The 26,577-nt window shown below is 46.3% G+C and overlaps 3 protein-coding genes across 8 annotated transcripts in view; 2 read left to right on the forward strand and 1 right to left on the reverse strand.

Annotated features, from left to right (window-relative positions):
• Nucleotides 1–27: 27 nt before the first annotated feature.
• LOC108579339 (protein FAM107B) lies at nt 28–21,780 on the reverse strand. 6 transcript variants are annotated; one of them, XM_017942856.1, is made up of 6 exons: nt 21,718–21,780; nt 20,735–21,270; nt 6,066–6,120; nt 2,483–2,642; nt 1,885–2,056; nt 28–1,734 (listed from the first exon to the last, which is right to left on the reverse strand). In XM_017942856.1, exons 2-6 carry the CDS (start codon nt 21,122–21,124, stop codon nt 1,639–1,641), a joined length of 873 nt encoding a protein of 290 aa, XP_017798345.1. In that variant the 5' UTR covers nt 21,125–21,270; nt 21,718–21,780; the 3' UTR covers nt 28–1,638. The 6 variants fall into 6 exon arrangements, with proteins under 6 accessions (XP_017798345.1, XP_017798344.1, XP_017798349.1 ...); XM_017942855.1 differs by lacking the exon at nt 21,718–21,780 and adding an exon at nt 21,526–21,592; XM_017942860.1 differs by lacking the exon at nt 21,718–21,780 and having other exon boundaries at nt 6,063–6,120; nt 20,735–20,748.
• Nucleotides 21,781–22,487: 707 nt separating this feature from the next.
• LOC108579330 (dihydrolipoyl dehydrogenase, mitochondrial) lies at nt 22,488–25,142 on the forward strand. The gene is made up of 7 exons (XM_017942841.1): nt 22,488–22,668; nt 23,045–23,330; nt 23,402–23,768; nt 23,852–24,196; nt 24,259–24,350; nt 24,435–24,760; nt 24,832–25,142. The coding sequence occupies exons 1-7, from the start codon at nt 22,621–22,623 to the stop codon at nt 24,895–24,897; spliced, it is 1,530 nt and encodes a 509-aa protein (XP_017798330.1). The 5' UTR covers nt 22,488–22,620; the 3' UTR covers nt 24,898–25,142.
• A 535-nt stretch (nt 25,143–25,677) lies between these two features.
• LOC108579431 (dedicator of cytokinesis protein 3) overlaps nt 25,678–26,577 on the forward strand; it is a 30,041-nt gene continuing 29,141 nt past the window's right edge. The window contains exon 1 of the mRNA XM_017942962.1: nt 25,678–25,743. Within this exon, the coding sequence (XP_017798451.1) occupies nt 25,707–25,743 (37 nt within the window). The 5' untranslated portion in view covers nt 25,678–25,706. The remainder of the gene's footprint in view (nt 25,744–26,577) is intronic.

Genomic DNA, 26,577 nt, shown 5'->3' on the forward strand with positions numbered 1-26,577 from the left:
AAGGGAAAGTGTTTTTTACGATGTTGCATTATCGAGGTTGTATTATAGTATCGCGTTTAACATTCTTACATATTTTTTCTTTTTCTTTAGACTTTTTTTTTTTTTCTTCAACAAGTTTCTTCTTACTTTTCTACGGATTAGCAAAAGTGAAGAGAGTATTTTCGGTATTGAATAAAATATATTTGATACTTTAATTGTACCAATGCGACGATTAGTCGTAAAGATTACGATTGATTTGCACCGATCAGAATTTAACGCACTTTACGCACGATAGTAATAGAATTACCAGTGTACGGTCGCGCTATACATTAAACTTACTACCCAGTTACTTGACTGTTTCATCAAAATTGACGATTATTTTGAAATACCGTGATTACGTTTACCATACCTCCGAAGTAATAGAAGCGAATGTACTCGAATAGAGAATGTTACCGATTGAAATGTCGGTAAATTCGGATAAACGATTACATTCCTTAGGATACACGTTGTTGATTGAAACAGTACAGTAGAACAATATTATATTTCATTCCTTTTCTGAAAACTATGAACACTGGAGTGTAATAAATGCTGCTACATCAACCTATCAGATGTCTTTTTTATTTAACTGCTAGTAGTTATTACGAATGTACGATGGTCCCAGGGTACCGATTCTACTATTCCGTCTATCGTGGAAAAAACTATCTGTATGTACTTCATATTCAGGTCTTGTATTCGTACAAATATCAGGCACGATATAATAAACTAACATCGGACACTTGTATACATATTTTTGCATTATTCATTTGAATTCTCTTCTACGCTATTCATGACTGATCTCTCTCTCTCTCTCTCTCTTAATTACACTATCGGTGTATTCGTCCTTATACGAGAACGCTCTGGAAAAAAAGCTCGAGCACGTAACAAAATATGAAGGCGTTCGGTGAAGGCCTATTTGTTGCAAACCTCGACACTTTATTCTTACACAGATAACTAAGCGAAGTAACAAAGATGCGAATGCATCATTAGTTGTATGTACTTATGTGACTCGCGTAGGCACGACAGATGTTGGTCGAGGGGATATTCGAGGCCTTAACTCGTCGTCGCGTTTTTTACGACAACGTTCGAGCACACGCGCTCGCCCGCGCGAATACAAATTGTTTCGTGGCAGACCACGTCACGGCTAGACTACCTAACAAGACTAACGTCGCTTTAAAGACGATACGTATCGTGTGGTGTGCGCGTACGCGCTCTCTGACAACTTTGGAAGAGTAAGGCAATTATCTACTTTAACACGAAAGACGCACAAGTTACGAAGCGCCGCACCGCTGATTAAATATATATATACGTGTATACATATATATCGAACCGATAAATCTGTCGACAGACACGACGACCTTTGCTTTTTCTTGTTTGCGTTACAACATTGTACCTTCGACGACGATCACGACGAATTCCATATAATCCTCCTTTGCATATAACGATTACTCTCTTATCAGATTACGCATTCTATGTACACGTGGTCAGGTTACAAAATGTGACGAAAGTCTGCGTCGCGACGCAACGGCTGAATCGTTGCTCCTTCTGCATGACAGTATCCTTATCGCGTTTCACGATCGACCTTTCTCTTTTTTCCTTTCTTTCTCTTGCTTTATCTGAACTTCATTGAGAATCTGTGCGCGGTTTCAGCTTCGCTCTCGCCGTGATCAAAAGGTTGCTCGGTGGTTCCATCGTGGTCGTTGGTTGCGACTGTTCCAGCTGAAACACCGAAATTTCTCTTTTTTTAAACGGTGTTTGTCGTAACGGTACCTCTACTCTCTTTCGAAACGACCGAAAAAGTGTTCCTACTTGAAGAATAAAGGTCCCGAGTAAGAATGGAAATTAAAAAGAGAGAAAGAGGAAACTGACTGCCATCTCGATGTTCTTCGCCCTTTGCTCGATGGCCCTCTGGAGCGCGGTTCTGGGATCGTCTTTGTAGTTCTCTTCTCGATTCTTTTCAGCCGCTCTCCTGGAGGCAGCCTCCCTCTGCTTCTCGAGCGCTCGCTGGAGCTCGCTCTTCTGATTCAGCACGTTCTTGCCACTGGAAAGAAAGTGAAAACCGATGCGGTTAGCTAATTACGGCGTCGAGCGTGCCTCGTGGACGCGGTGCGGCGGTGTAGCGGCTGTGTAGCGGCGTGAAAATTGCCGCGTGATGAGAAAAACGCGCGCGAACAACCTTTCAATTGAATAGCGGCCCTGCTTAAGCCGTAAAAGTGGCTGGGAATGAGTGACAGGGATGGTGAACGTGCGCACACGCGCCAGCAGGAAACGATTTTCTCGATGATAGGCGTGCGAAGTGCATCGAAAGCTACTGCGCGTCTCTTTCCCGTTACTCTACCCCCCTGCCTACTTTAATCACGTATGCACGCATATAACGCATACACAATCTCCACCATCTTGCTGAATTTCTTATTCAACTTTTTCACAGTTAGATCACGCGGTTTCCTCTTCCTTCCACCAAACTTACACTTTCTGATTGAACAACAATTCCCTGCGGAGGTCTTTGTGATTGCTGGATGTGAGGTAAGGGTTGCACGGTTTCCTCGGCAAGATCAATCCGTCTGGTCCCATGTGTGGCGCAGGTGGAGGCGGGGGTGGTACACCTAGTACTGGCGCCATTTTTCTACCTGCAAAACAAATTTACGCAATTACATATTTGCAAAATCTTTCGACGACTTAGAAGTCTGTGACCACACGGAAGAACGACTCTAATCGTGTCGTATACTGTTTCAAAGCGAGCACTTTGGCGGTAATCACGAAACACGATATTGAAGAGCACTGCGATGGATTACAAACTGGCTCAGGTCGACTTCCGTTCTACTCTAGGCGCGAAAATCGCGAAAATCGCGAAAATAAAAGGACGGCAGGGGATGGGAGGATAGAAAGGGAAGGATTTTCGAGAGCACCGTTTAGCTGGAGCAAGCTACGGTAACGAAGGCGGTTAGGCTTTTATTCACCCTCCAACAAGGCGATTCTCTCCCTCACGGAACCCTCCTCGCACATCGCGTCGGATCGTACTGAGAAGCATTTCCGGGCGCAGAACCGTATCAAACAGGCAACTTCTCTATATACTTTTGCGTGGGGCTTCGCATAGCTGCTAATCGGATAGAAAAGTACACGCGGGACCAAACCGCCACGTACGCACGTACGTACCACCTTTTATGCCCTCAAGGTGAGGTAAACAACGCGCTTTTTATTCAGCTTCGATTCGGCATCTCCTCCTTTAATCGGCGGATACAAAATGATATCTGCATGTCTCGGTAAAAGAAGCGCCGCACGCGACTACCAACTACACCACGTGAAATTGTTATAGAAAGCGCCTCGTTGTTCCAATTCCAAAGGTGAACATTTCCTACAAATAGCTAATTTTGCCTCGGAAACTTTCCTACGATAAAACTTACGACATTCGTTCGTAGAACAACGGTATTTTTCTGCCAGAAACTCCGCGTCGAGAAACGTTTAAAAACGAAAGACGAACGATTCTAGAAACACAGTTGGACCGAATACCGGTCAGAAAGGTATCGGACTGACTCCCGGTGATTTACGACCAGCCGGAGTACATCTCTCTCTTCCGGTGCAGTGTTACGAATCCCGAGGATTCCCGTAACCTGTTTCCTATCGTTTGCCGACTTAATCGTTCAATCTCTCTCTTCACACTCGAGAACGTCGTAATTCACTCTTACTCACGCGTATACTATACCGCGCAAATATGTATATGTACATATTAAGATTTCATAAATTCGCACCGTTCATCCTCCTCCTCCTCCTCCTCCTCCTCTCTCTTTTCCTAGCCCGTCGATCGTAGATATCTTTCTAGCCCAAGAACACCAGGAGGGATACGCTAAAACTGAACACAACAACTGTCTTTCGTAACCAAGTGCGCAGCAGTTGTGTTTATCCGTTTGAGAATTCTTCCTCGACCGAGAGCGTTTCCGCGTCCTCCAACGAAACCGAGAGCAATTATACACGAAAAGAATGGAGACGACGACGCGTCGCGGTGTTTCTTCTTTCCTTGGATCGCCGCGTTCGGAACCGGCCGAAAAAAGCACGCTCTGCGGCTGCCTGAAAAAGAGGTTGCGAAAGTGAGTCACCGCTTCGTTGCGTGCGTCCACTCCGATCGGCGCACCTGCGATTTCGTCGGAATTAAGACCAGGCAGCAACAACCTGTCCACCTTTCAAACTCGCGCAACTCTTCCAACTTCTTGATTCCGCCGTAATTTCACCCGTGACAATTGTAACACCTGACGCGGATTCGAGAGGAAAGAATAGAGAAGAAAGAGAAAAAAGGAGGTGGGAAAGTGTTGGGTTAATTTGGCGTATAACGAGATACGATTAGCGGTAAAACGGTAAAGCGGTAACGATGGAGGGAGGGAAAGTTTCGCGAGTAAGACGGCAGTGCATCAAAAGGGAAGTGGATCGAATCCGCGCGGCTCGATTTTACGAGCGAAAAGTGAATTTCACGGGCGAAAATCCATCGAACCGCGGATCTTTTGCGGATTCGCGGAATTAGGTTCCTCCTCTGCCGAGCGAGAGAGCCGGCGAAATGAAAGTAAAGAGAACACCTCGTAAATCAATTTTCTATTTAACAACAGAGATAGCACGCCCGTCCGATCGTTTCTTTCTTTCTTTTTTCCTCCCTTGCTGGATCAAGCAGGACTGCGAGAGAATCGGATCATTTTCAAGCCTTCCCCGGTGTTTTGCGTCGCAGTTGTAGAGTTTCTCGGAATGCGGCCGGAAGCGGAGGCAGAAATTTCGTTGTGCTCGCAACGCGGAAACGGTTCTGGCCGATCTATCCTTGCCCCGTATCTCAACAGCTTTATAACAACGCCGATCGCTTCGGAGCACGAGACGTCGATGTAAAGAGGGAAGTGTTAAAACGAGTTGGTCGAACTGGTTCCACGTTTGAAATTAGAGGTCAACGAACGCGCACGCGAATCTATCGATCGTATCGACGGAAATCTCCTCGCTCTCCTGTTTCGGAGAAAGGAAAATCGGGAGGAAGCAATTTTCCTCTGAAACGGTCTCGACAACGGCAACATTGCTTTCTCATGGCGGCCATCAGGCTAATAGCCAATTAAAGCGTCGCTGAAAGACTTGGAAAGCGATTAGTGGCGAAACTAATAGGCGTAGAGATTATTTTCGACCTATTTTTTGACTTTTCGCGAAAAACGAAAGCGGAGGATCAAACTGGAACACGCGCGATGCGGCCAATTTTTGATCGAAAGTGAATCGATCGATTCGCGGAATGGTCGAACGCAGGCCAAGGAGGATACAGGGTGGCGAGGGAAGGGATAGGGCCGCGTGGACGTGCGGTGGGGTAAAATAAAAATGCAGACCCGGTCAGGATGTAATTTTGAGGCAGATGTGCGGGTACGAGAGGGAGATCATTGCACCGCGAGCAAGGAGCAGCTGAAGTAGCGTGAGAAAATGCGGCGACCGCTCCGACAGATGATAATGACCGAAGGGCAAAGTCAGGGCCGTAACCATTTGGCGGATTTCCCGCGAACCGTCGCCAAAATCTCCGTTACATTTTTTTCAATTACTCCCCTTCTGTTTGCAAACGTGGCCCCCTCGTGGTCGGGTGCGTTCTAGATATCAAGTTGGTTGGTTATTTATTTCTCGCAATCTTTTCGGCGCTTTATTTTCGCAACGTGTGCGAGGAAAACGGAGGCAACGAAGTGTGGGAAACCTACTGAAGGGTTGAAAATAATAAACACGCTCCGTTTAACGATTCCCTCACGAATGCCGGTAAAGTGTTTTTTCAAATAACGAAACATAAATAGGTGAAAAGATTGGTGCACGGTGCGTTTGCTGGATCGATACCGAGGGGTGGGGCGGAATCGGGAGATTGTACACAATGGGGATAGATTCTTTTCACCGCGAGATTTGGTCAATGAAAGCAAAGCAGCGCACCGACGCTCCTATCCGACAGATCTAACGTGCCGCCTTTTATAGCCAGTTAGGGTTCTTTACGATGGCGGCGCAACGACGAGTGCGGGAAAGGGTAGGGAAAAGAGAAATATACATCGACGACGCGTGAGACTCACCACCGTTTGTTAAACCGTCGCAGCTGTCCGTTTCGCTCTTCAGACCGTTAGTGATCACCTGAAAACACGTACAGTTGATTAACGAAGGAACGACTACTACTACAGTTATCGAGGGAAAAAATTCGCATTCTGCGCGCGTTCCGCCTCGGGAGCCTCGGCCAAGCAGCCGGTTCGCATGCTAATCTCTGTTCCACTAACGGGGATAATTGTGCTTTCCGTGACGGAAGTTTCCTCGAAAAATTTCCCGGGATAATTCGAGTGTGTAGGAGAGGAAAAAATTGCCCCGAGCACGAGAGATCGCCGAGATACGAATTTCTGCCCGACTTCTTCGAGGCCTTTGTGCCACACGGAACTCGGCTATTGTTCACGTTTCAGGGCGAGTCCTCGACGGCGAGAATAGCGACGTCAGTTTTACCTCGTTTCTGATAAATTACCGCTTCCTTCTGACCAAATCCAAAGTACAAAGATCACTTTGTCCTTTTCCCCATTTTCATTTGCGCTATTCTTATCGTCGAGGGTGTAACACGCGGCGGCGGAGCCACGGGGAATCCGTGTTTAGCGTAACGCAAGCGTGCCGCGCGACCGCGTTCAATTTCTATCGCACGGCTATTTGCCCCGAGGGAAGAATCGAAAGTCTCGCCGATCCTCGTCGCACGTTTTACCGTTTCTCTCGTGACTCGTCATCGATGATTTCACCGCGATATCACTCGTTAGCAAGAGACGCGAGTGCCAAGATCCATCGATCACGGACAACCGTCTTCTTTTCGTCCGTTCCTTCAGAAACGGCACGATACACGCGAGGAATATTTTACGGTGGTCTCGTTCCACTGATTTCACCGTATGTTTTATGTCCTTTTCTTTTTGGTCCACGCTATCTCTACGGGTTCCTCGTTTATCGCGGCAACGTCCGTTTCCGATATCAGTGGTCGATAGTGTGCCGCTCTGCCAAGGGGAAACTGTACAAGCACGAGACAACTATCGTTTTTAATATCGTAATTCCTCTGCATACGCCATATACACAAGTATGTTTGCACAAGTATAGGCCGTTTAATTAGCGCGCTACGAAGCTAGACTACACCGGAACCAATATAACCTAATATTGAAAAATACCACCCTGTAATTGTCGTTCGCGGCTCGAAACCAGCCAGAAGAGAGTGAAAGTGAGGGAAAGTACAATGAACGCGCGGCACAGTCGTCGGTTTCGTCGCGTTATCAAACGTTACAACGTAACCTTCGCGATCCGACCCCGTTTGGAAAAGGTTCAAATTCGGGACACGAAACTAAACCCGTTTTCCCGATATTCTCCTCGCAGGTCCGCTTTTAGCCCAGTTTTCCCGTGCATTGTCGGTTCAAGACAACGGGTGGGCGGGCGTATATACGTGGACGAAATAGGCGCGAGACCTAGCTGGGGGTCACCATTATGTAAGCACGTTTTGTAGGACATCTTTTGTCGCGATCTTTTTGAGCAGCGAACGACACATTGTGCACAGGTGCACAAAAAGCGCGAACGTAACAGATTTGTCGAGAGGCTGATCCTCAACCTGTTCTATGAAAAGAAGCTTAGCAGTGGCTGTCGACTGCTCGCGTGAAAAACGATGCGTCTAATGGCATCTGATGTTGCACTTCCATTCACCGTCCACCTCTCTAATTATTGTCGAAAGTTTACCTCCGACTCGGTCATACTTGAAATTCCACGAGCGCAAACGATATCGGAGGTGCACAGTTCATCGCAAACAAAGATTATCAATTTTTACCGAAGCGCGGTAAAAGCGACTGAATCATCTCTGACGCGACGCGATATTTCTTCGAGAGGTCGTCGCCGTATCGAGGTGAATTTGCACGCCCCCGATGCGCGTTGTCGACGGCGCGCGTTACAAATGCCAGCCGTATTTAAGCGACAAGTTTTCGAACGGTGCTCCGGCTAATTGCTCGTCCGCAGGCGTGAACGCGTGCGTAAAGCGCGCGCGTAGAAGCTGGGAGCGGCCCGATACGTTCCCTCTGTCACCCCACCGCGTGTTTACGTACATACGCCGCCGGTTAAACGAGTTACGATGAGCTTTAGCGAGGGGGAGATCGTAAGTCCGGAAGGAAGTGGAAAATATTAACGTTTCTTCGGGAGGGTAGGGCCCCAGCCCTCTTTACTTTGCATTCTGATCGATGGATACGCCGCAAAGGGGGGACTTGTTCGAACACACCTTTTCGGCAAGCGAAGAAAAAGTGTAAGAAAAAGTTGAAAGAAAAAATGTCTAATTAAGAGAGAAGAATCGCGATCGAAGGTGGAAATGGTAATTAACTGGCGAGAGGGCTTGTTCGCGGCGCAAACGAGCTCTCGCGTGCAGCTCTTTTCCCTCGCGCTTCATTTCTTTTCCGCTTTCGTTTACATTCAGCTGTCGGCGGCCGGAGGCGCGATTCAAAGGTCACCGACTCGACGAGAGTCGCTTGAAAATCAACTAGAGAAAATTCCAGGTGCGCGATCAACGGCGCACTCGTGATTTTCCAGCTGAAACAATGCAGCCAGAAGAGAAGAGAGGCGTGGAGCACGAGCGGTTCTCCTCTCTGGCTCCAAGTCGATTGCAACCGGAGATAATTTATTCCTACGTGAAGTGACAGCGAAGGAAGTCGATGCAGCGGCGATTACGCGCCAACTACGCCGCAAACGCCGTTGCCAATGCGACTACTATTTTTTTCCTTCCTTTTTCCTTCTATCGTCGCCCAGCCGCCGATAAATCACGGTCTGATTCCGATAATGGGAATATAACGAAATGCAAAAGAGTACCTATGTATCTCGAATGCTCTGGAATTCTTTTTAATTGCACACGTTTAGAACGTTGCAGATAGCTGCTGAAGACTGGGAAAGTCGTGCAACATGTATAGTTTTAAAATTGAAATTTTTCGAAAGCGAGGAATTTCGATGACGCGCATAGAGGTTTGATCGCCGGTAAATAGAGCAATCGAGCAGAATGCATGGGAACAAAGAAATCGAACGATGCTGGCTCGAAAGTGCCCCCTCGATCGGTGGCCGGTGGTATCGTCCTAACGAGCAATAATTTCGTTCAGCTTCGACAGGTTACAGGATAAAACTTAATTCGCCGCGCGCTTTCACCGGGGAGCTTCAAACCGAAAGATCGTATCGCGGACACGCCGCCGCTGAAACTGGCTGATGTACGTTTAAACTCGCTCTCGTCCGTGCGACGTCTCTCCTCTCTCTCTCTTCTATTCACGTGGCTCCGTCCTAATTGGAGGACCGTTTATCGCGAAAATGATCGAATTAAGGGAGTAATTGCTCTCCCGCCAACTTTCAATTCGGTCGACCGGAGACGAAGAAGATCGCCGTTTCGAGTAGCAGAGAGACTCCGTTAGAGGAGAAAAAGAAGAAACGGAGATGAAAAAGCATAGAAGAGGAGAATATTTAAGGGGCAAGTAAAGAATGGCCGGTAACGGGAACTTCCTTACGCGGTGCATCGAAGGAGGACAGCCGGGATTAACGGGTTCGATGCGGGCAGAGAGGCGGAAATTTTGAAATAAAAGCGTGCGAGGTTTTGTCGAGGCGACGCATTATCCTCGAGACAGCGAGCGCACGCACCGGTGAATCGAATTGCAAAACGGCTATAAGTATGCGCTCGGCTCATATGCTCGATTGCTTCGAGACACACGGACGTTTCAGCGCGCTTTAAACCGATCTGTTTCTTTCGCAACGCGAGAACGGCTACACGCGTTCACGCGGCGTGCAACCCAATCGGCAAACACCGGACGCGACCATGTCCAATTGTTCACCGGTAGAAAAAAGCACACTTTTCCGAAACTGTCTCGATGCGTTGGTCGTCGATGCAGAAATGTGACGAATGTCGCCGTAAGAACATTTCTTCTTTTTCTCTCTCTCTCTCTCGAAAGTCTCGCGTTCGAAACGGTGGCTGAACAGGTCGAATCAGGTGGTCCTCTGTCGGTCGATCAACCGAAGAATACTTTCTGCCAAGTAAACGGCGAGAAAGTGATTCGTTCTTTTTTCATTTTTCATTTTTTTTTTTTTTTTTTTTTTTTTTTTTCCTCGTCGTCACGGTTGATGGAAAACGGGTTACGCAGAACAATGCGCGCGTGGAAAAACTAGTCTCGACCAGGAAAAGCCTCGTCGAACGCCTCCTCTGCGTTCGTTACGATTGCGATAGGCTATTTTTCTTTTCCGGCGGGGAACTTGTACAGGAAGGCAGAACAATACGCGCGAAAACAACATCGAGCGGCTGTTTCTCACCACGAAAACGCGAGATTGCAGGTTTGTCGGGAGTAACGAAGGAAGATTATAGGAATCCACCCACCGTGTTTACCGGACCTTGCACTCACCGATTTCCATTCGTTCCGTATCTCGTGCGATTCCCTCGACCGCGTGTGTTCTGTTCGAGATTCCGAGGGGTGTCAAAGTCCACCGGCGCACCGCCAACAACGAAACTGCGTGCAGCACCGATCGAGTTGTCGAGATACGAGAAACTTGTGGTTCACGGTAGTCGAACCTCTCTTACGATTAGATTAGAAAAATTCCATTTCTCACTGATTTTCACGAGTCGAATCGTTCAGGTGCAACCTTGCGACAAATCCTTCCAACGTCATCTCGAGGTAAAAGAAAATATACGACCTAGACAATTTTCGTAATCACTGGCACCGTGTTAGAAAACTCCGGCGTACACAGAGTTGCGACGGAAATAATAGATGAAAAAAATATGTCAGTTCGATCTGAAGTAGATCACAGATTATACCACGCTAAGCTATCGCGATCGTCCCGAATACTCGAAACGGGCTTATCTCTCGACGGAACTGAAGCATCCGAGAGTAAGGTGCGTGGCGCACGCGATTCGAAGGAAACAAACTGAGAGAGAAATTACCGCGTGCGTTTTTGGCACTGGTTGGAGCGCAAAGAGCGAGGGAGTAGCAGTAGCAGGTTGTATGCGCACGATTCGAGGTACTTGCCGCTCGTTCGAGCGCACCACGCCAACTGACAGGAGGACACGAAGCGCGCGAGAGACGCGACGGACAGGCACATCGTCGACGGAGAGAAAGAGCGAGAGAGAGAGTATAGCTGGTCGTTGTGTGAATCATGTGCGTTGTAACGGGTACCGCGACCCCACGACTTCTTCGCGGCCAGACTCTGATCATACGCGGACGCTTTGACGCTGCCGCGAAATTTCCGCCCGTGGGAACTATGCAGGTGGCCGTTTATTAAGTTGGCGCTCGTGAAACAACGTCGTCGAAATTTTGAAAAAATAATTTATTCAATCCAACTAATTCCCATGCACCTCTTCCAATGTTGGCTGAATTCAAATTTTCAATATTTCAAACTCGAATAATTTCAACTCTATTGGCTGAATTTCAATTTCGAATATGTAGTTTGAATTTGATCGATCGATTTCGCGGTTCATTTCGGAGAGCCGTCTTTCAAGTCTAATTCGTTTCGCAAGCGACGTTCGACGCTGGCAAAGTAGCCCAGGAATTTGAAGGAAAGTATATTTTGTCGCAGCGATAAATTCTTGTTGACTTATGTGCCGTAATATAAGCCAGAACTAAATAGCCGCTCGATTAATATTCACAAGAGAGGCGATTGAGTTGCGTGCGACAATTTTATGCGATGCGAATGACCCGAGAATCATCATCGTTCAACGTAACCGCATTCTCAAAGATTCATAAGACGGTCGTTCAATTATGCCTACCGAAATTGAATCGGCAATTATACCCTACCGTTAATTGCTCAGGAGTTAACGATCTTTTTCGACCTTAACCCTGCTTCGAGCGATTCCAACGGATCGTAGAGAAAAGAAGAATCTTTCGAAAAATTAGGCCACCTAAGGAGATTAAGAAATGCAGAGAAGCGACGAAATCAAGCAAAGCCAAGACCGACTAATCTTCCATCGGATCTATCATTGTCAGGCACCGCTTCTCGAACAGAAGCGGAGGAATGTTATCTCTGCACCGGTTTGGGAGCCCAAGCCTCCGCCGATCGACCGATTAACAACATTCGAAACCGGCCGATGGAACGATATTCTCAGATACGAGGCTCTCGAATTTAACGAAAATAAATTCGTAATATCTTCGCTGTTGTTAAATCGTAGTTCTAAATGCAGGCATTCGTAGCGCCGAACCACGTTGGCATGTAGCAGCTAAATTAGACTATTACGCTGCTGCTGAAGCATGGGTTTAGTAAACGGAGTTCTAAATTGGTACAAACCAGCAGCTCCCTTGACAGTGGGTCACACCAGAATCAGATATCACGTACCGACGTTCTCGAGAAATTGGCCAGTCGAAGTTGCGCGGACGGGAAAGAGAATCGAATACGTTTGGACGGTGTCGATAGAGCATCGACGCGAGAATCACTCAAGGACCTTGCTGTTCGTTTTGACGTTTCAACGCGAATGAACACGAGATCGAAATCGAGCTACTAATCGGGTAACTGAAGCCTCGAGATCTCGTCGGAAGCACCACCTGCGCGTATCGACACGCTCGCACTTTCACTCTCTTCGCGATTCGAGGACCGGTCCCCGATCCTTCGTTCCAACCATGCAAATTACCGGAAGTCTGCAGTTCGATCGGTGCTAGACAGGCATTCCTCGCCTCTTTTCCTTAACAGAAGAGAGAGATTTCTCTTCTCTGTCAACGCTCTCTGTCAATCTCTCTCGACGAAGAGCATTCAAGGTGAAGCGATGGCTATCGCGATTAATCTTGCGGTTGTGCAACCGATTTCGGAGGAAGCGTTCGGTCGGTACATCTCGTTTCCGATTCTCCTCGTAACATTCATGTTTTACACATCGCATAAACTTCTCCCGTTCTCTCAGAGGAATCTCGTAACTGAAGGGAAAAGCGCAATTACACCGATAGATTTACGAGGCTGATGAAAAAGAGGATACGAACGAGGACGGATGATCTGAACGTGTTCGTATAAATTCAGACAACGCGAGCAACAAATAGTTCGCCTCTAATCGTGTATACGGTTTGCTACGAAATCACCGTCGGTGGAGAATGTGCGAACGCTTTCGCGGCAGCGGCAGTGGCCGTGTCCGCTGCGGAGAAATTTCAACGCGAGTAATTAGAATCGAAATGTATGTATAGAGCGGCGACTTGTCGTCGCGACAATGCCTCGTGGAAACAATAATGCCTGCAATTAGCGGGCTATTTCGCTTAGAACGGCCGCTGCCTCGTACGCCTCTCTTAAGCTTAGAGCCTAAGCGGAGGCCAGCGAGAAATCAAAGTTAAAGCTCTTTAATTCCCATCCTATTTGCCTACTTGCCACCGCTCACCGACTCCGTTTATTACTCGTTCTGCCCTCGCCCCAGTCGCTGGAACACGTGTAACGAGTTCCTTAATTAAACTAACCGTAATTTCAGTCGATAACAGGGTGAACGCGACAGACGTAAGAACTGTTGAAGCGTGATGCGTGTGGATGATTCTTTGTTCAACCTGTTCCACCGAGCCTGAGTTATTCCACTGCGACAGAGTGCCGGGCAGGTATTCGAAAATACCTGTGGATGTTGGAATGTTTAAAGGGTCAGGTGTCGCAGCGGTACGACGAGGGATGAAATTCGATTCGTAAGAAGGCAGGTGGACACGCGTTAAATCTTCTCAGAGGAGATTTGGTTTCGCTTTTTCCGATTCTCATGCAGGCGAGAAAACAAAGCTGCTGCACCGACACGCTCGCTTTCTAAACGGTTGAACGAACCACATGCAGCTTGGGAATATCCGAGCAGCTGTTCAATCGGCCGGAACTACGTAGGTACATTGGAGAAATGCCGAGCGGACAAATAATTCCGTAACTAACCCAACTTGCGCCATCCAGACTGCCGATTTCCGGTCTGCCGCCTTCTGATACTTCAATCTAGTTCGATCCTTCCTCGTCTGGGTTCTTCTAAAGTCAACTCTCGGGGCTGTACGATCCAAGTATCAGGTTGGAACGAAAGTTCTACCCGTCAGTTTTGTCTCGCGATTCTCTCGCTAACGATAGCCGGCATGATTGGAACGGCTCGAATCGACGTATCAGGTCGGAACGAACTCCTGCTCACCTTATTTTTTTCTCAATCGCGACAGGTACAACCTAGCCTTTGCTGGAATACTTTGCACATCTAACATCACAGGCGGCTAATTCGACGTGATTGGATTGCGAAAGAAAACGAGCCGACGAAAAATTGCAGACTCGCGGGAAAGGAGGCGGTGGCTGTTGGAGAGCGAGGCTTGCAACTTTTCAATTAGCCGCAATTTCCGGATCGTCGGGATCGATCGACGGGACTTCCACGGCGTCGCGTCGTCGCGTCTCGAACGCAGCCTCTGCAAATTACCGAGAAGCTCGCTCTCGACGTCACACGAGGCTCTACGTTCGATACGATAATGGGAGGCACGAGGTGTGTTACGTCAACGGATCGTAATTTACGTGGCAGGTCTGTACAAAAAAAAAAGAAAAAAAGAAAAAAAGAAACGAACGCGAACGAGTAATAAAACTCGCGTCTCTGCGGAGGAGAACCGAAACGACGCGCGATCTCGATTCGGAAATTTCTAATCCCTTTTTCACCTGGATTTTCTCCTCTTTTCTTTTCGCGCTCACGGCTTTCGACTGTTCGCTCGAGCATGGCGCCGCCGATTCTTGTATCATTCAAGTCTCGTTTCTCCGCTGCTTTGAATGAAACAAGAACAATCGAATTGTCTACGGTATTGTGTTCCCGTTAATCTACCAAACAGTCGCTGTAATTAACACGTTTCTAGTCCATTAGAACAGCTAATACGGAACAGTTTAGCTCGAACAGACGTCATCCGGCGTTTATACTCGAAAGTAAACTGATATCGATACCGGCTTACCGTATCTATAAAAAAAAAAACAAATAGTCCCTTGTCGACTTTTCCATCTTTCGCGTTAAACAAGCGTGTGATAATTCCGCTAAGTGAATCGGCGGCGTTGCATATGCAAAACGGTACGCAGAAATAGAAAACGAAGAAGAGAACCTAAGGTACATGGTGGGTGCGGTGTTCGTGATACCACGCGACGAAAACAATGATTGAACGAGGCGCTCCTTTCGCCGGGCCGGTAGCTCGTTGTCGGAATTAATCTACCAATAATTACTTCCCACGAGTGGTCGAGGGCGCAGACGCTCAATAAAGCGTGCCCGTGGGCCCCGTCCTCGGCTGACAATGGCCCGAACCTCTCTCTATTCACGCTTTCCATTCCGCCGACTCTATCGTCCGTTCTTTACGATTATCTTCTTAATACGGGGGAATAGAGAAGACTGCTCCGTTCAAGTCTCGGGATTCGTCACCTCGTTAACACTTTAACCGTTCTGTCGTCCACGTCTGTCGGACAATATCAGTTGGAATTATCTTCGAAAGAAGCGGTGGATCAAGCGGTGTCGCATATTTTCGAAAAATATTACAACGCGTTCCATCGGTAGAAAGTAAAACGGCAGTGGTACGCTGGAAATTGTACGCGACACGGCTTCTTCTTCCTTGAGCACGGATACCGAACAATAGCGGCTCTCACTTGGCTGCCATCGAGAACGCGGTAGCTCGTTACGCGGATTCACTTTATCGGAATTATAATACTTCCTTACCACGATATCGAGCCATGTGGATCGTCAAGCTGCATTTCCTGATCGCCCTCTGACGTTCCTAATTTGCATACTACGCTTATACCGGGTGCACTCTCGTGACCTGAATCTGCGTGAAACAGCACGACGTTTCAGTTAGATAGATATTCACGAAGAATCGTCTGGTCAGAGGACACTCGGTATAACGCGATAAGGCGACAGGAAAGTCGTTCGATCGTCGTGAGGCGTATAAAAGAAGGCGAACGCACACGTGCCCGTTATGCATAAGCCTGTCCATAAAGTTGGCTGTTTATCGACATCGAAAAGGAAGCGAGGAGGGGCACGATAACGCGATCAAAGGTATTATTGTTCTTGCTAGCTTGGCAGAAGATAGGGACGACGAGCCTTCCTTCCCGTTGAAAGATCGTCGTCGGAGCAATTCGAGTCTCGTCTCGATGGAAGATAATCGAGTCGTTATATTGAAATTAGGACGGGCAATTTTTTCCGATTGCACGTCCTCTGCGGAGAACAGCCGGAATCAAACGAGAGCGGATATCTCGGATCGGAGAGTCGTGGAAAAGCGATTTATTACTCCGAACGCGACACGTCAGCGGCGAGATGTCGCTGGTCGCGTGACGACGACGTGCTTTCTACCTTTCTTCCGAACTTTCTGACCTCTCGAAAGACGAAACAATCGCGGCAAAGCTATGAAGAGAAATGCTGAGGTCAAACGATCTTCTCGCTTCGGACCAATTCTCAGGTGACGCAACGAGGAGAGACCTTCCTTCGACCGGCGGGAAAAGTTGGCGTAAACGTCGGGAACAACAAGCGAGGAATCATTCGGTATTGCGTATTATTGTGGAAATTTCATACGGATTCGCGAATTTCGCGTGCCGTAATGGTGCTTTACTTTCTGATTACGCAGCATGATACCGCGCGTTTCACGAACACGCTAATTTACGATAGATAAACAGCCGTTCTTCTTTTTCCACCGTAATCGTGATTTTGATATTTGCCTTTGACGCAAGTACGCTCAAGTCGGCATATACGTACGTAATAGAAGCCAACTAATATTACAGCTGTGTTATGCAAGTCAGATTGTTTCCTCTTTCTCGAAATAAAATTTCCTCTCCGCAGTCTTCGCGGAAGAAACTATCGTAAATTGACTTCTACAGGCCGCGGAGAAAAATGATACGATCGTTAATCGATGAAATTCACGATTGTTAGATAGCGACGTCGACGTGCTCGTTTGGAGAAAACCAGAGCCGTGGTGGAACGGCCAGGTAAGTGAATTATAACGAATGATAATGTAACCACGTTCCACGACAATAGGGAAAAGGAGAATAGCAGAGAGAGGGCAAGTCGTAGGTTCAGAATCTCGTTGAGCGGTGGAACAATGGCAGGCAAGTGCACTTTTGCCTGACTCTCGGTCGAATGCGCGCCGCGGCAGCCCGTTGCCAAGATTAATTTGACAATAATTGCTTCCTACGAGGTCGAAAGCACCGAACCTTCAATCTTTCGGAAAATTGACCTCGGGAGGACAAAAGTATCCTTTCCTCCCGATCGATTCTCCTTCGAATTGAAACTGGATAGGAAAAGGTAAGGCAGGAGGACGAATTAAAACGCGTCGATCACTTTGTACGATTGGAGTCAGCTCGGTACAGACTGGAGAGCAACCTTACGATAACCTCACCTACGGAATCTAGTTTCGAACGCGGCATAACCAGTTTGTCGGTTAATTAATGCTGCAAAACTGGTAGTCTCGCGCTTTCCAAGTGTATCGGGCATTTATCTCGTTCGTTGCACCGCGCTACAGCCTAACGCTGTTAAATTATTACTTATGAATTTTTAATCGTCCGACTCGACCGCGTGCTCGAGCGATCGTACCGTGTCTCTCTCGTTTGGAAAATCGCCTGGCGAAATGCTCCCTCTAACCGAGTGATCCAGTAAACGAAACGTTTTCTCTATTCGAATTCACCAGGTGCTCTTAGATTTTCGGAATTTCACTTATCCCTTCCGACTGTTATTTTCTTTGCCCCCCTTCTCGCTCCTCCCGTCGTTTTCCTCCGGCGGAAAATTGATCAGACACGGTCGATGTTAATAACCCGCCGTTTCCTATTAATCAATCATCGACCGTAAGAAGGTCCGTGGTATCGACGTTCTTCGTTCAACGTAGTAAATCGAGTGTATACTCTCGATATCGTACCAATTCCCCGACGTTTCGCGAGATTTTCGGCGATAAATTGGGCGGTGAAAGCGAAAATGCGGTTCAATTAAAATACTCGATACACGACAAGGGAGAAAGTTCATTCACCAGGAACCGAAGTAGCGGTTGCGGAGGCCGCGTTCGCCGCGTTCGCCGCGGCTTTCGCAATTTCCATCGACACGGTTCTCGTTATGAAATACCTGAGAATTTCGTATCGTTTCGTTTTCACGATCGTCCAACCACGCAAATACGAACGATCCGCGTGTCATCGCGCTGTTTAAAGGGCTGCATCGTTGCACGAGCCACGCGAAATTACGAGATTTCAAGGGTTACTCGATTACGCTTCCTCGGGAAAGAATTCCGGTTAGATTGGAGCAAGCACGAGACAAAGGATGCCAGAATAGACTAGACGATGCCTATCGTCCCGGCAAATACACCGTAAATATGTTACCCCTACGCAAAATCTCCGCTAACGTATCGAACACGTCGTGTCGGGGATCCAATTTCGTCCGGCTAGAATGGCAAGATATTCGTATAAAATCACTCACTGGAGAGGATAGACACTGCGGAGCGGATCCTTCCTGTCCACGGGGGAAAAGACAAAACACTCGGTGGAATCACGCTGCGAACCGCGCGCAGCCCCGAAGAAAAATGTTCCAAGCACGAGCGTAAACATCGAACTGAAGCTGCCAGGCAAGCTGCACACCGCAACACCACGCTAAGCCCGACCTTAATAAGCTGCTTTCACACCGAACCTCTACCCACCGACTGGCCTGCCGTCTTCGACACGGACACCAATTCCTAACAATTTCATCTTCTTTTTTTTTCCCGTTACGATTCCAGCCAATTTCAACCGGCGTCGTTACATCGCAGGAAACTGGAAGCTCTCGATTTTAGTTGAAGAAGAATTTCTGCTCGGCGTACAGCCAATGAAATATTTATCAACCGATGATTCGCGGCCTGTGTACCAGAGTCCACAATTACACGGCCCCGAAATAGCAGGTTTCCTCGTCAATATTTCAACACAGTCGGTCAATCACCCTGTTCACGTAGTAAATTTTCTTTCCACGCTCGATGCAAACCGGTGAAATAATCGACCGAATGAACGAATTTCACAAAGATAGATTTCCTCGACGTAACGGGGCGTTTATCGCTGGCTAAAAGGAGTTCGGTGTGAATACAACTTAAATCGAATTCCACACAAAGGAAGGCATTCGATGGAAAAGAACCTGCAACGGACCTGGGGCCCGCATCTTCCAGGTCCGAACCTAATTCATCTTAGGGCCCTGTGGTCGCAACGAAGGCACCGGATTTCTCCTTAAACACGCTTCTTCTGGGAATGTTTCGTGCGAGGAAGCATCTGTCGCCACTGGTTTTGTCCAACTGAATCACGTTATCGTGGATAAAAAATTTACAACGAATACGGGCTTCACTTTTAATCGTCGATAATGTGTACGGTTGAATGGTCGAAATGGTACAGCACGTATATAGAGACATCGAGAGCAGAATTAAATTCACCGTGAAACGTTTCCATTCCAAGGACGACGGTCCACGATCTCGGGAACGACTTTAATCTTAGTTCAGAGAGGCGCGTGACGATAAATCGTCGTAGAACCACGGAGACTCGTGCTCCAACGCAAATAACTCTCTCTTTCTCTGATTGATGATATGTACTTCGCTACGTCGCGAGAAATCTTGCAATTAGTTTCAGATGCTATATCCATTGCAATCTTGCCTATACTTCGCGGTTATCCCCCCCCCGTTCGATTTCTACGTTCAAACTCTACCCCAGGGTACACACGTTCGCAGATCGAACCCGTGGAAGATTGAAACTAAAACGCGAAAAAAAATCGAGAACGCTGAAATTACGTCTTAACTTGCGTCACGTTGTCACATACCTCCGCCACGTGTCCCTCAGCCTCGCTTAATTGTGCCTGTACGAACCGCGATTTCAGAGGAAACGCGTGCATCGTATGCACATGTATTATAGTTCACCGTAGCCGTATCGTCAAGTATGCACCAAAAATACACAGTTCATAGCGGAGTCTGGTCGGTGAATATAAGCCGGAACCGTGCTGTGTATACGTTGAAACATCGAGAAGAATGGACTGGATGGATATTGCTCGGATATTTCACCGGTACAACAGGACTCGTAACAATGCACTGTGCAATTCGAATACCGCAATCCACATTATCAAGCGCCGCGATAATCCTGTGACTCAACTTTCGCGATACGCGTAAGCACGTAAACGTCTTCGCGGATTCGACGATCGAATAAAACTTAGGATTTCACGAAGGGTCGTAAGAAAGGGGGAAAATCTCATTTTCCGGTTCTTTGTGACCGAAGGCAGGTCGACAAGACGTTCAACTGATTATTCTGTCGTCTTTCGTTTACACCATCCGTTCGAAATGGTAAACACGATATTGACTATACAGGGTGACGTCGAAAATTTCACTTCTTTTTCCCTCCTCCACGCAATCGATCGGTCGACACGGTGCCTCGAGACCGCCACGATTCCCTCGATTTTCACACGTGTAAGAGAATCGTATCTGACGTGCGCTCATCCGACGACCAACCAGCAAATCATCTCGCGCAGTTTTTAAACCGAGAACACCTTAAATATCCTCGCTTCTGTTTTATCGAGTTAACGTTCTCATATTTCATTCTCAATTTCACTTATCTTTCCTTTTCACTTGATACCGGTAAAGTAACGATCGACCGATCCGATATTCGTTAACCTGCAAATACGTTTCGACACGTAGTACCGACTTGCTCGACAAGGTGACACGAAGGTCAACGTATTGTACGCAGTTGCACGTATACGTTTTGTCCGGCTATGGTATTTTCTTGGTAGAAATACTTGATACTTTTCACACAAACGTACGCGATGTAAAAATGGTAAAAAAAAAATAAGAAAACATACCTCATGGTTGTGGCGCCCAGACGAAGGCACTTTGTCGGAGAGTTCTTTCAACAAGTTCTCGGAATTGGTTCGATTTGAAAAACCAGGTTGTTCAATTGTCTCAGGTGCCTTGACACTGTCGTCCGAGCCTCGAACAGAATCACACGAGGTACTTTCCTGCGTGGCCAACTTTCCTTTCTCTTTTTTCCAATTCTGCCGGTCCTTCTCGAGGAATTCCGGCTCGCTGAAGCACTTCTCCAAGCTGGACGCACGCTGAAGGATCGTCGGCGAATTTGGTGTCGACTTGGAAAATTCAAGGTCGCTTTTCAAGTTGTCGTTGCTTCTCTTGCATATTCGCGGTGGATCCTGATCCCGAAACGTTCTACGCTGGCCTTTTACTATTTCGCACATCCTCTCCTTTTCTTCGATACACCTCCCCGATTAGATTATTCACATTTCCTCGGAACTATTCGACTCGAACGTCATCCTAGACTTATTCTCCTCGATAACCTTGACCATACGTCACTATTGCTATTTCTCGTTTACCAAATATATCCCTGTAAATTACAAACATTTACGTAACTGCGCTGGTGAACGTTATTTTTCCTACGCCTTGACGAAGGTACGAAGTACTAGACGATTTAAATTCAACCAATCACGAACGAGCTACTGCTAATAAGATTACATTGGTTCAGACGCGAGAAACGTGGGACGAACGTAGAAAGAAAAACTATGGTAAAAACGTTTCGCAAGATCGTTCCGTATTAAATCATGGAGATGCGATTGATTTCGTCGACACGGCGAATACTAACCGGTTTCCAACGACAGGACCTAGCCTCGTATTCGTAACGCACGATACTTCCGCAAGGTAGAGAGACGCAAACGGTACTATCTAGCCAAGGGCCAAACGAGTCATGGCGTCATACGGAAGGACATCTGTTGCCCTTTTCCCTCGACCCCTTACGTATTCTCCCTCTTTGTCCCACTCTCTATTATTGGCTTACCCGTTTTATTGCGCAGTCTTTTCCGGCTCTTCGATCGTCACCCTTTTTGGCGGGGAATAAAAATTGTTACAGCTTGTAAGAACCAACCAACGGCCTCGACGAAACAGACTCGTTAGTTCAAATAGAACCCACTGTTTAAAACAGAAGTTTCTGATATCGACTACAGTTAAAATGTTCGTGCGTCGATCGATTCGAATGTTGTGACATTTTTTCACGTATCCGCAAGATGGCACAAATTTCGACTAACGATTTCTGAACATTCAGGATATTAAATATTTTTTTCTCTTTTAATTCGATAACCATCCCTTGTTTTTGCAACAGACAAAAAGTATTTCGCAAGAACGCAATTTTCGTACATGTGAATAACGTACGTATTTCCGCGTAAAAACGTAGCTGGTCATTACATACTAATCTAAAATGCAATGTAATCGTATTTAATAAAGTATACATATATAAATATATATGTAGATAAGATTATAACGATTAATTCGTTTATCGAGTGGAATATCGTTTCTTCGAATAAAAATTTTCCAATTCAGATTTAAACTGTTGAATGTCAAGGTCAAATTACAATTCGAACGTTCCGTTGAGTACGGTTGAAATTTAAAATATTCTCTTTTTAATGGAAAGATTTTGTAAAAAAGATTATAGATCTACCCAGGCTGATTCAAACATGTTGCACGAACGGAACGAAAGGGTTAACGTTATTTCGTGTTGCATAACAGCTTACTAGCGCCATCGAACAGTGAAAATCATGAAACACATAGCCGAAGTTATATCGAACTATCAGAGCTCGGGCGAGTTAGACGATATTGAAGTAACCGGTAGTGCTCACTTTACACTGCCGTGAACCCGTTGTCTATTTGACCCCCCCTATATTGGACAGTGGAATACCTTGGAAAAATGATGATGCAAGCTAGTTTTTGGAGTTTAGTGACTACCTCTGTCAGAGTAAGTTTCTCGAAGAAAATATTTAGCACTGAATAGTCTCATGGATGGATCATGACCGCATATCGGACCATTCATATTAGAGGCTATTTCGTAACGTTTTGAAGGACAAATGGTTTTCTTACATATTCTGTTGAATTACTCGATGAATTATTTTCGCTACCGATTCCTTCGGTCAATGGAACATTGATCCAATGCTTGAAAGAGCCAAATTAGGCACTCAAATTCATTATTTAACGTAAAAGTACTTTTTCTGTTCCTCGTTGGTTATGTCATCTACATCTGATTCTTTCAGAAATTAAGAAAACACAGAAATTGAAATAATGGAAAGTAATTTGATTCTTTTCAAGGAATAATCTTCTTTTTTTGTTTTTATTAGCCAACATGTGTCACTCGCGTCATACCTGGCTTGACAGTTGCCCAACAACGCAGATATGCCAGCAATTTAGAAGCAGATCTTGTAGTAATAGGTGGTGGCCCAGGGGGCTATGTGGCATCGATTAAAGCTGCACAGTTAGGCATGAAAACTGTTTGTGTAGAAAAAGGTGATACATTGGGTGGGACATGCCTCAATGTTGGATGCATTCCATCAAAATCTCTTTTGAATAATTCACATTACTATCACATGGCACATAGTGGGGACCTGCAAAACCGTGGTATCATAGGTATGTCTTTTATCCTTTCCAACGTGCAACATTGTAACTTAATGGTTATTTACATTACTTTCTTATTCCAGTTGAAAATGTCAAGCTTAATCTTGATAAACTGATGGAACAAAAGCGGAATGTAGTTAAAGCATTAACCAGTGGTATTGCCGGTTTGTATAAAAAGAACAAGGTAGAATGGGTTAAAGGCCATGGTAAAATTACCGGTCCAAATCAAGTGTCTGCACTTGGTCCAGATGGTTCAGTAGTAAATACAATTAACACGAAAAATATTATAATTGCAACTGGTAGCGAAGTTTCACCATTCCCGGGTATAGAAATTGACGAAAAACAAGTTGTATCTTCTACCGGAGCGTTATCGTTGAGCGCAATACCTAAACGATTTATAGTAATTGGTGCTGGCGTCATCGGCCTGGAATTAGGTTCAGTTTGGCAAAGGTACTTTTCTTTTTTTTTTTATCAAAGATTATTTACGCTAGAATATAAGTATCTTTAGTTACTCTGTCTATCGATTGTTACAGATTGGGCTCTGAAGTAACAGCAGTCGAATTCTTACCGTCGATCGGTGGAGCCGGTATCGACGGCGAAGTTAGTCAAACGTTACAAAAAATTTTAGCCAAGCAAGGCTTGAAATTCAAATTGGGAACGAAAGTAACTGCCGCAAAAAAGACAGGCAGCGAAATCCTTGTTTCCGTCGAAGATGCGAAAGATCCTAGCAAAAAGGAGGACCTTCCGTGCGACGTCCTCTTAGTCTGTGTCGGCAGAAGGCCATACACGGCGAATTTAGGATTAGAGGATATGGGAATCGAGAGAGACGAAAAAGGCAGGATCCCCGTAAATAATAGATTCCAAACAGTAGTACCTTCGTAAGTATAAATTGTCTGCCATTTTTTCCGACCGTTTCCTACAAGACGTGATGCTTTCGTAGAATTTACGCGATCGGAGATTGTATCCACGGACCCATGTTGGCTCACAAAGCTGAGGATGAAGGTGTGATTACAGTGGAAGGCATTGCTGGAGGTAATTATACCCGTTGTAAATTTTTCATTTTGTACCACGTACAAAATTAACAACGATTACGAATGTTACGTTATCTCTGTACAGGTGCCGTTCATATCGATTACAACTGCGTACCAAGCGTAATATACACACATCCTGAAGTTGGTTGGGTTGGCAAGACAGAGGAAGACTTAAAGAAGGAGGGTATCGATTACAAAGTTGGCAAATTCCCGCATATAGCGAACTCCAGGGCAAAGACGAATCTTGACACGGAAGGTTTCGTTAAAGTGTTAGCCGATAAGAATACAGACAAAGTATTGGGAGTACACATGATCGGTTCAGTTGCCGGTGAACTGATCAACGAGGCAGTCCTCGCAATGGAATATGGAGCAAGTGCAGAAGACGTTGCGAGAACGTGTCACGCACATCCGGTAAGTACTCGAACGATATGGTTCCATCGAATATGGAACGTCGCGTACTGATTTTATCGATACTTTTACAGACGTGTGCGGAAGCCTTGAAGGAAGCTCACTTGGCAGCGTATTTCGGCAAACCCATCAACTTTTAAAGACATTGTTAAAATAACGTGTGAAATGTTACATATTTCGATTCATCGTAGCTTCGATCTAGTCTACGTTCCAACTTCACGTTGCGCTGTACATTTAGCGCATAGGTCTCATCGTCGCTTAATCGCATAAGGAAGAACAGTTGTAAATAAAGTATAAAAGAATTTATGAAACTATCGCACCTTTTATAGTAGGTTTATTTTCGTTTCTTGACTATTGTATTTATTTAAATAAATTAGTAATCTACCACTGTGGAATTATTTCCACGTATAAAACTAAATTTCACGCATAACCTTGTGGCACGTTATTCGAATAATCTTCAACATACGGAGATAAGTTTTTCCAACGTTACGTTATCGAAAGCCTTTTACTCGGTTTCGTAAGGGGAGGGTTCGCCTTGACAGTTACGATCTAAAATCGTACATCTGAAATACTTGAAATTTCATAGGCTCATAATGGTAAACGGTCCAGCGAATACGTACTAGGTCACTTGTATTCGGCAAGTACTTATGTATATATTATCCAATCGTTACGACGCAACTTTCGATATTTCGAGAAATTGTAACGGTCGATTGCAAAAATGTGCACAAGAGAAAAAAAAAAAAGAAAATATTCGAGTTCCGAGAAACGAAGGAGCACCGATCACCGAGTAGATACACTCCTGAGGTGCACGTGACCGGCGCAGAAGTGGCGGGGGTGGCACTTGTGCGGCAAACACACCCAATGTTTGTGTTTTTGAATTTTTCGTGATATTACGAGTGGTTGGTGGCCGTTTGGCAAGGCATGTAGCGCCGTGGTCGAGCCGCTCGAGATGTGGACGACGACGAAAACGACCAAATACGGTGTCGGTGAGTTCTCGTAGGCGTAATCTCGTGATTAGCGCGCGGCATCGACTCCGCGGATCTGTCAAACTACTCGTGCACTATCCGCGCGATTCTAACGCAAGGATCTAGCAATTAAGTCGGCGTGTTTCGTCGCTGGACGATCGACACCGTGCCATTGACCGTGCACACGATACATTTCTCCCCCGTACACCGGTTATCCCAGTGTCAATCGTTCGTTCAGCGAGCTTATCTCGAAGATGATTTTGGCTCCACGCCGCGTAATACACTCTGGAAGAGTACGATGCTGCCGCCGTCGTCGTCGTCGTCGTCGTGTCGCTGCGTGATCGTGTGCGTGAACGTGTGCCTCGAGTCCCATTCATGCATTGATCGTGTGGACCAGTAGTAAGCAGAGTCCGATAAAGAGACTAAGCGGCCGGGCCGGACTAACTTTGCCCGTTAGAGCACGATCTTGCATTCTCCGACTACTTCGTGTCTCTCTTACCGCAGCATGCTTCGAAATTCCTCGAAAATTGGCACACGACCTTCGATACTTGGACCATTGACTCTCTTCGATACGTGCCGATAATTGTTCAACTCTAGAGTCTCTATCAAGTCCAGTTTTCGTAGTCAGCTGATACTTGTTTGCGACGCGGTCTTCTCTACACTGGAGTATCCTTGAATTACATCCGTTTAATTTTGTTTTGTCTGTCCGTCTGGGATACGCGAGGTCGGCAGACGCGCGCGCGCGTTCCCTGCTTTAATGTCAATTCCTCTGCACGCCACTGTCGATGTTTACCGCAGGCGGATGTAACATCTTCGCCAGCCAGACTGATTCTCCCCTTTTTCTTTTAACTATGC

The sequence above is a fragment of the Habropoda laboriosa genome, unplaced genomic scaffold (assembly GCF_001263275.1).
Source record: "Habropoda laboriosa isolate 0110345459 unplaced genomic scaffold, ASM126327v1 scaffold76, whole genome shotgun sequence".
NCBI lineage: Eukaryota > Metazoa > Arthropoda > Insecta > Hymenoptera > Apidae > Habropoda > Habropoda laboriosa.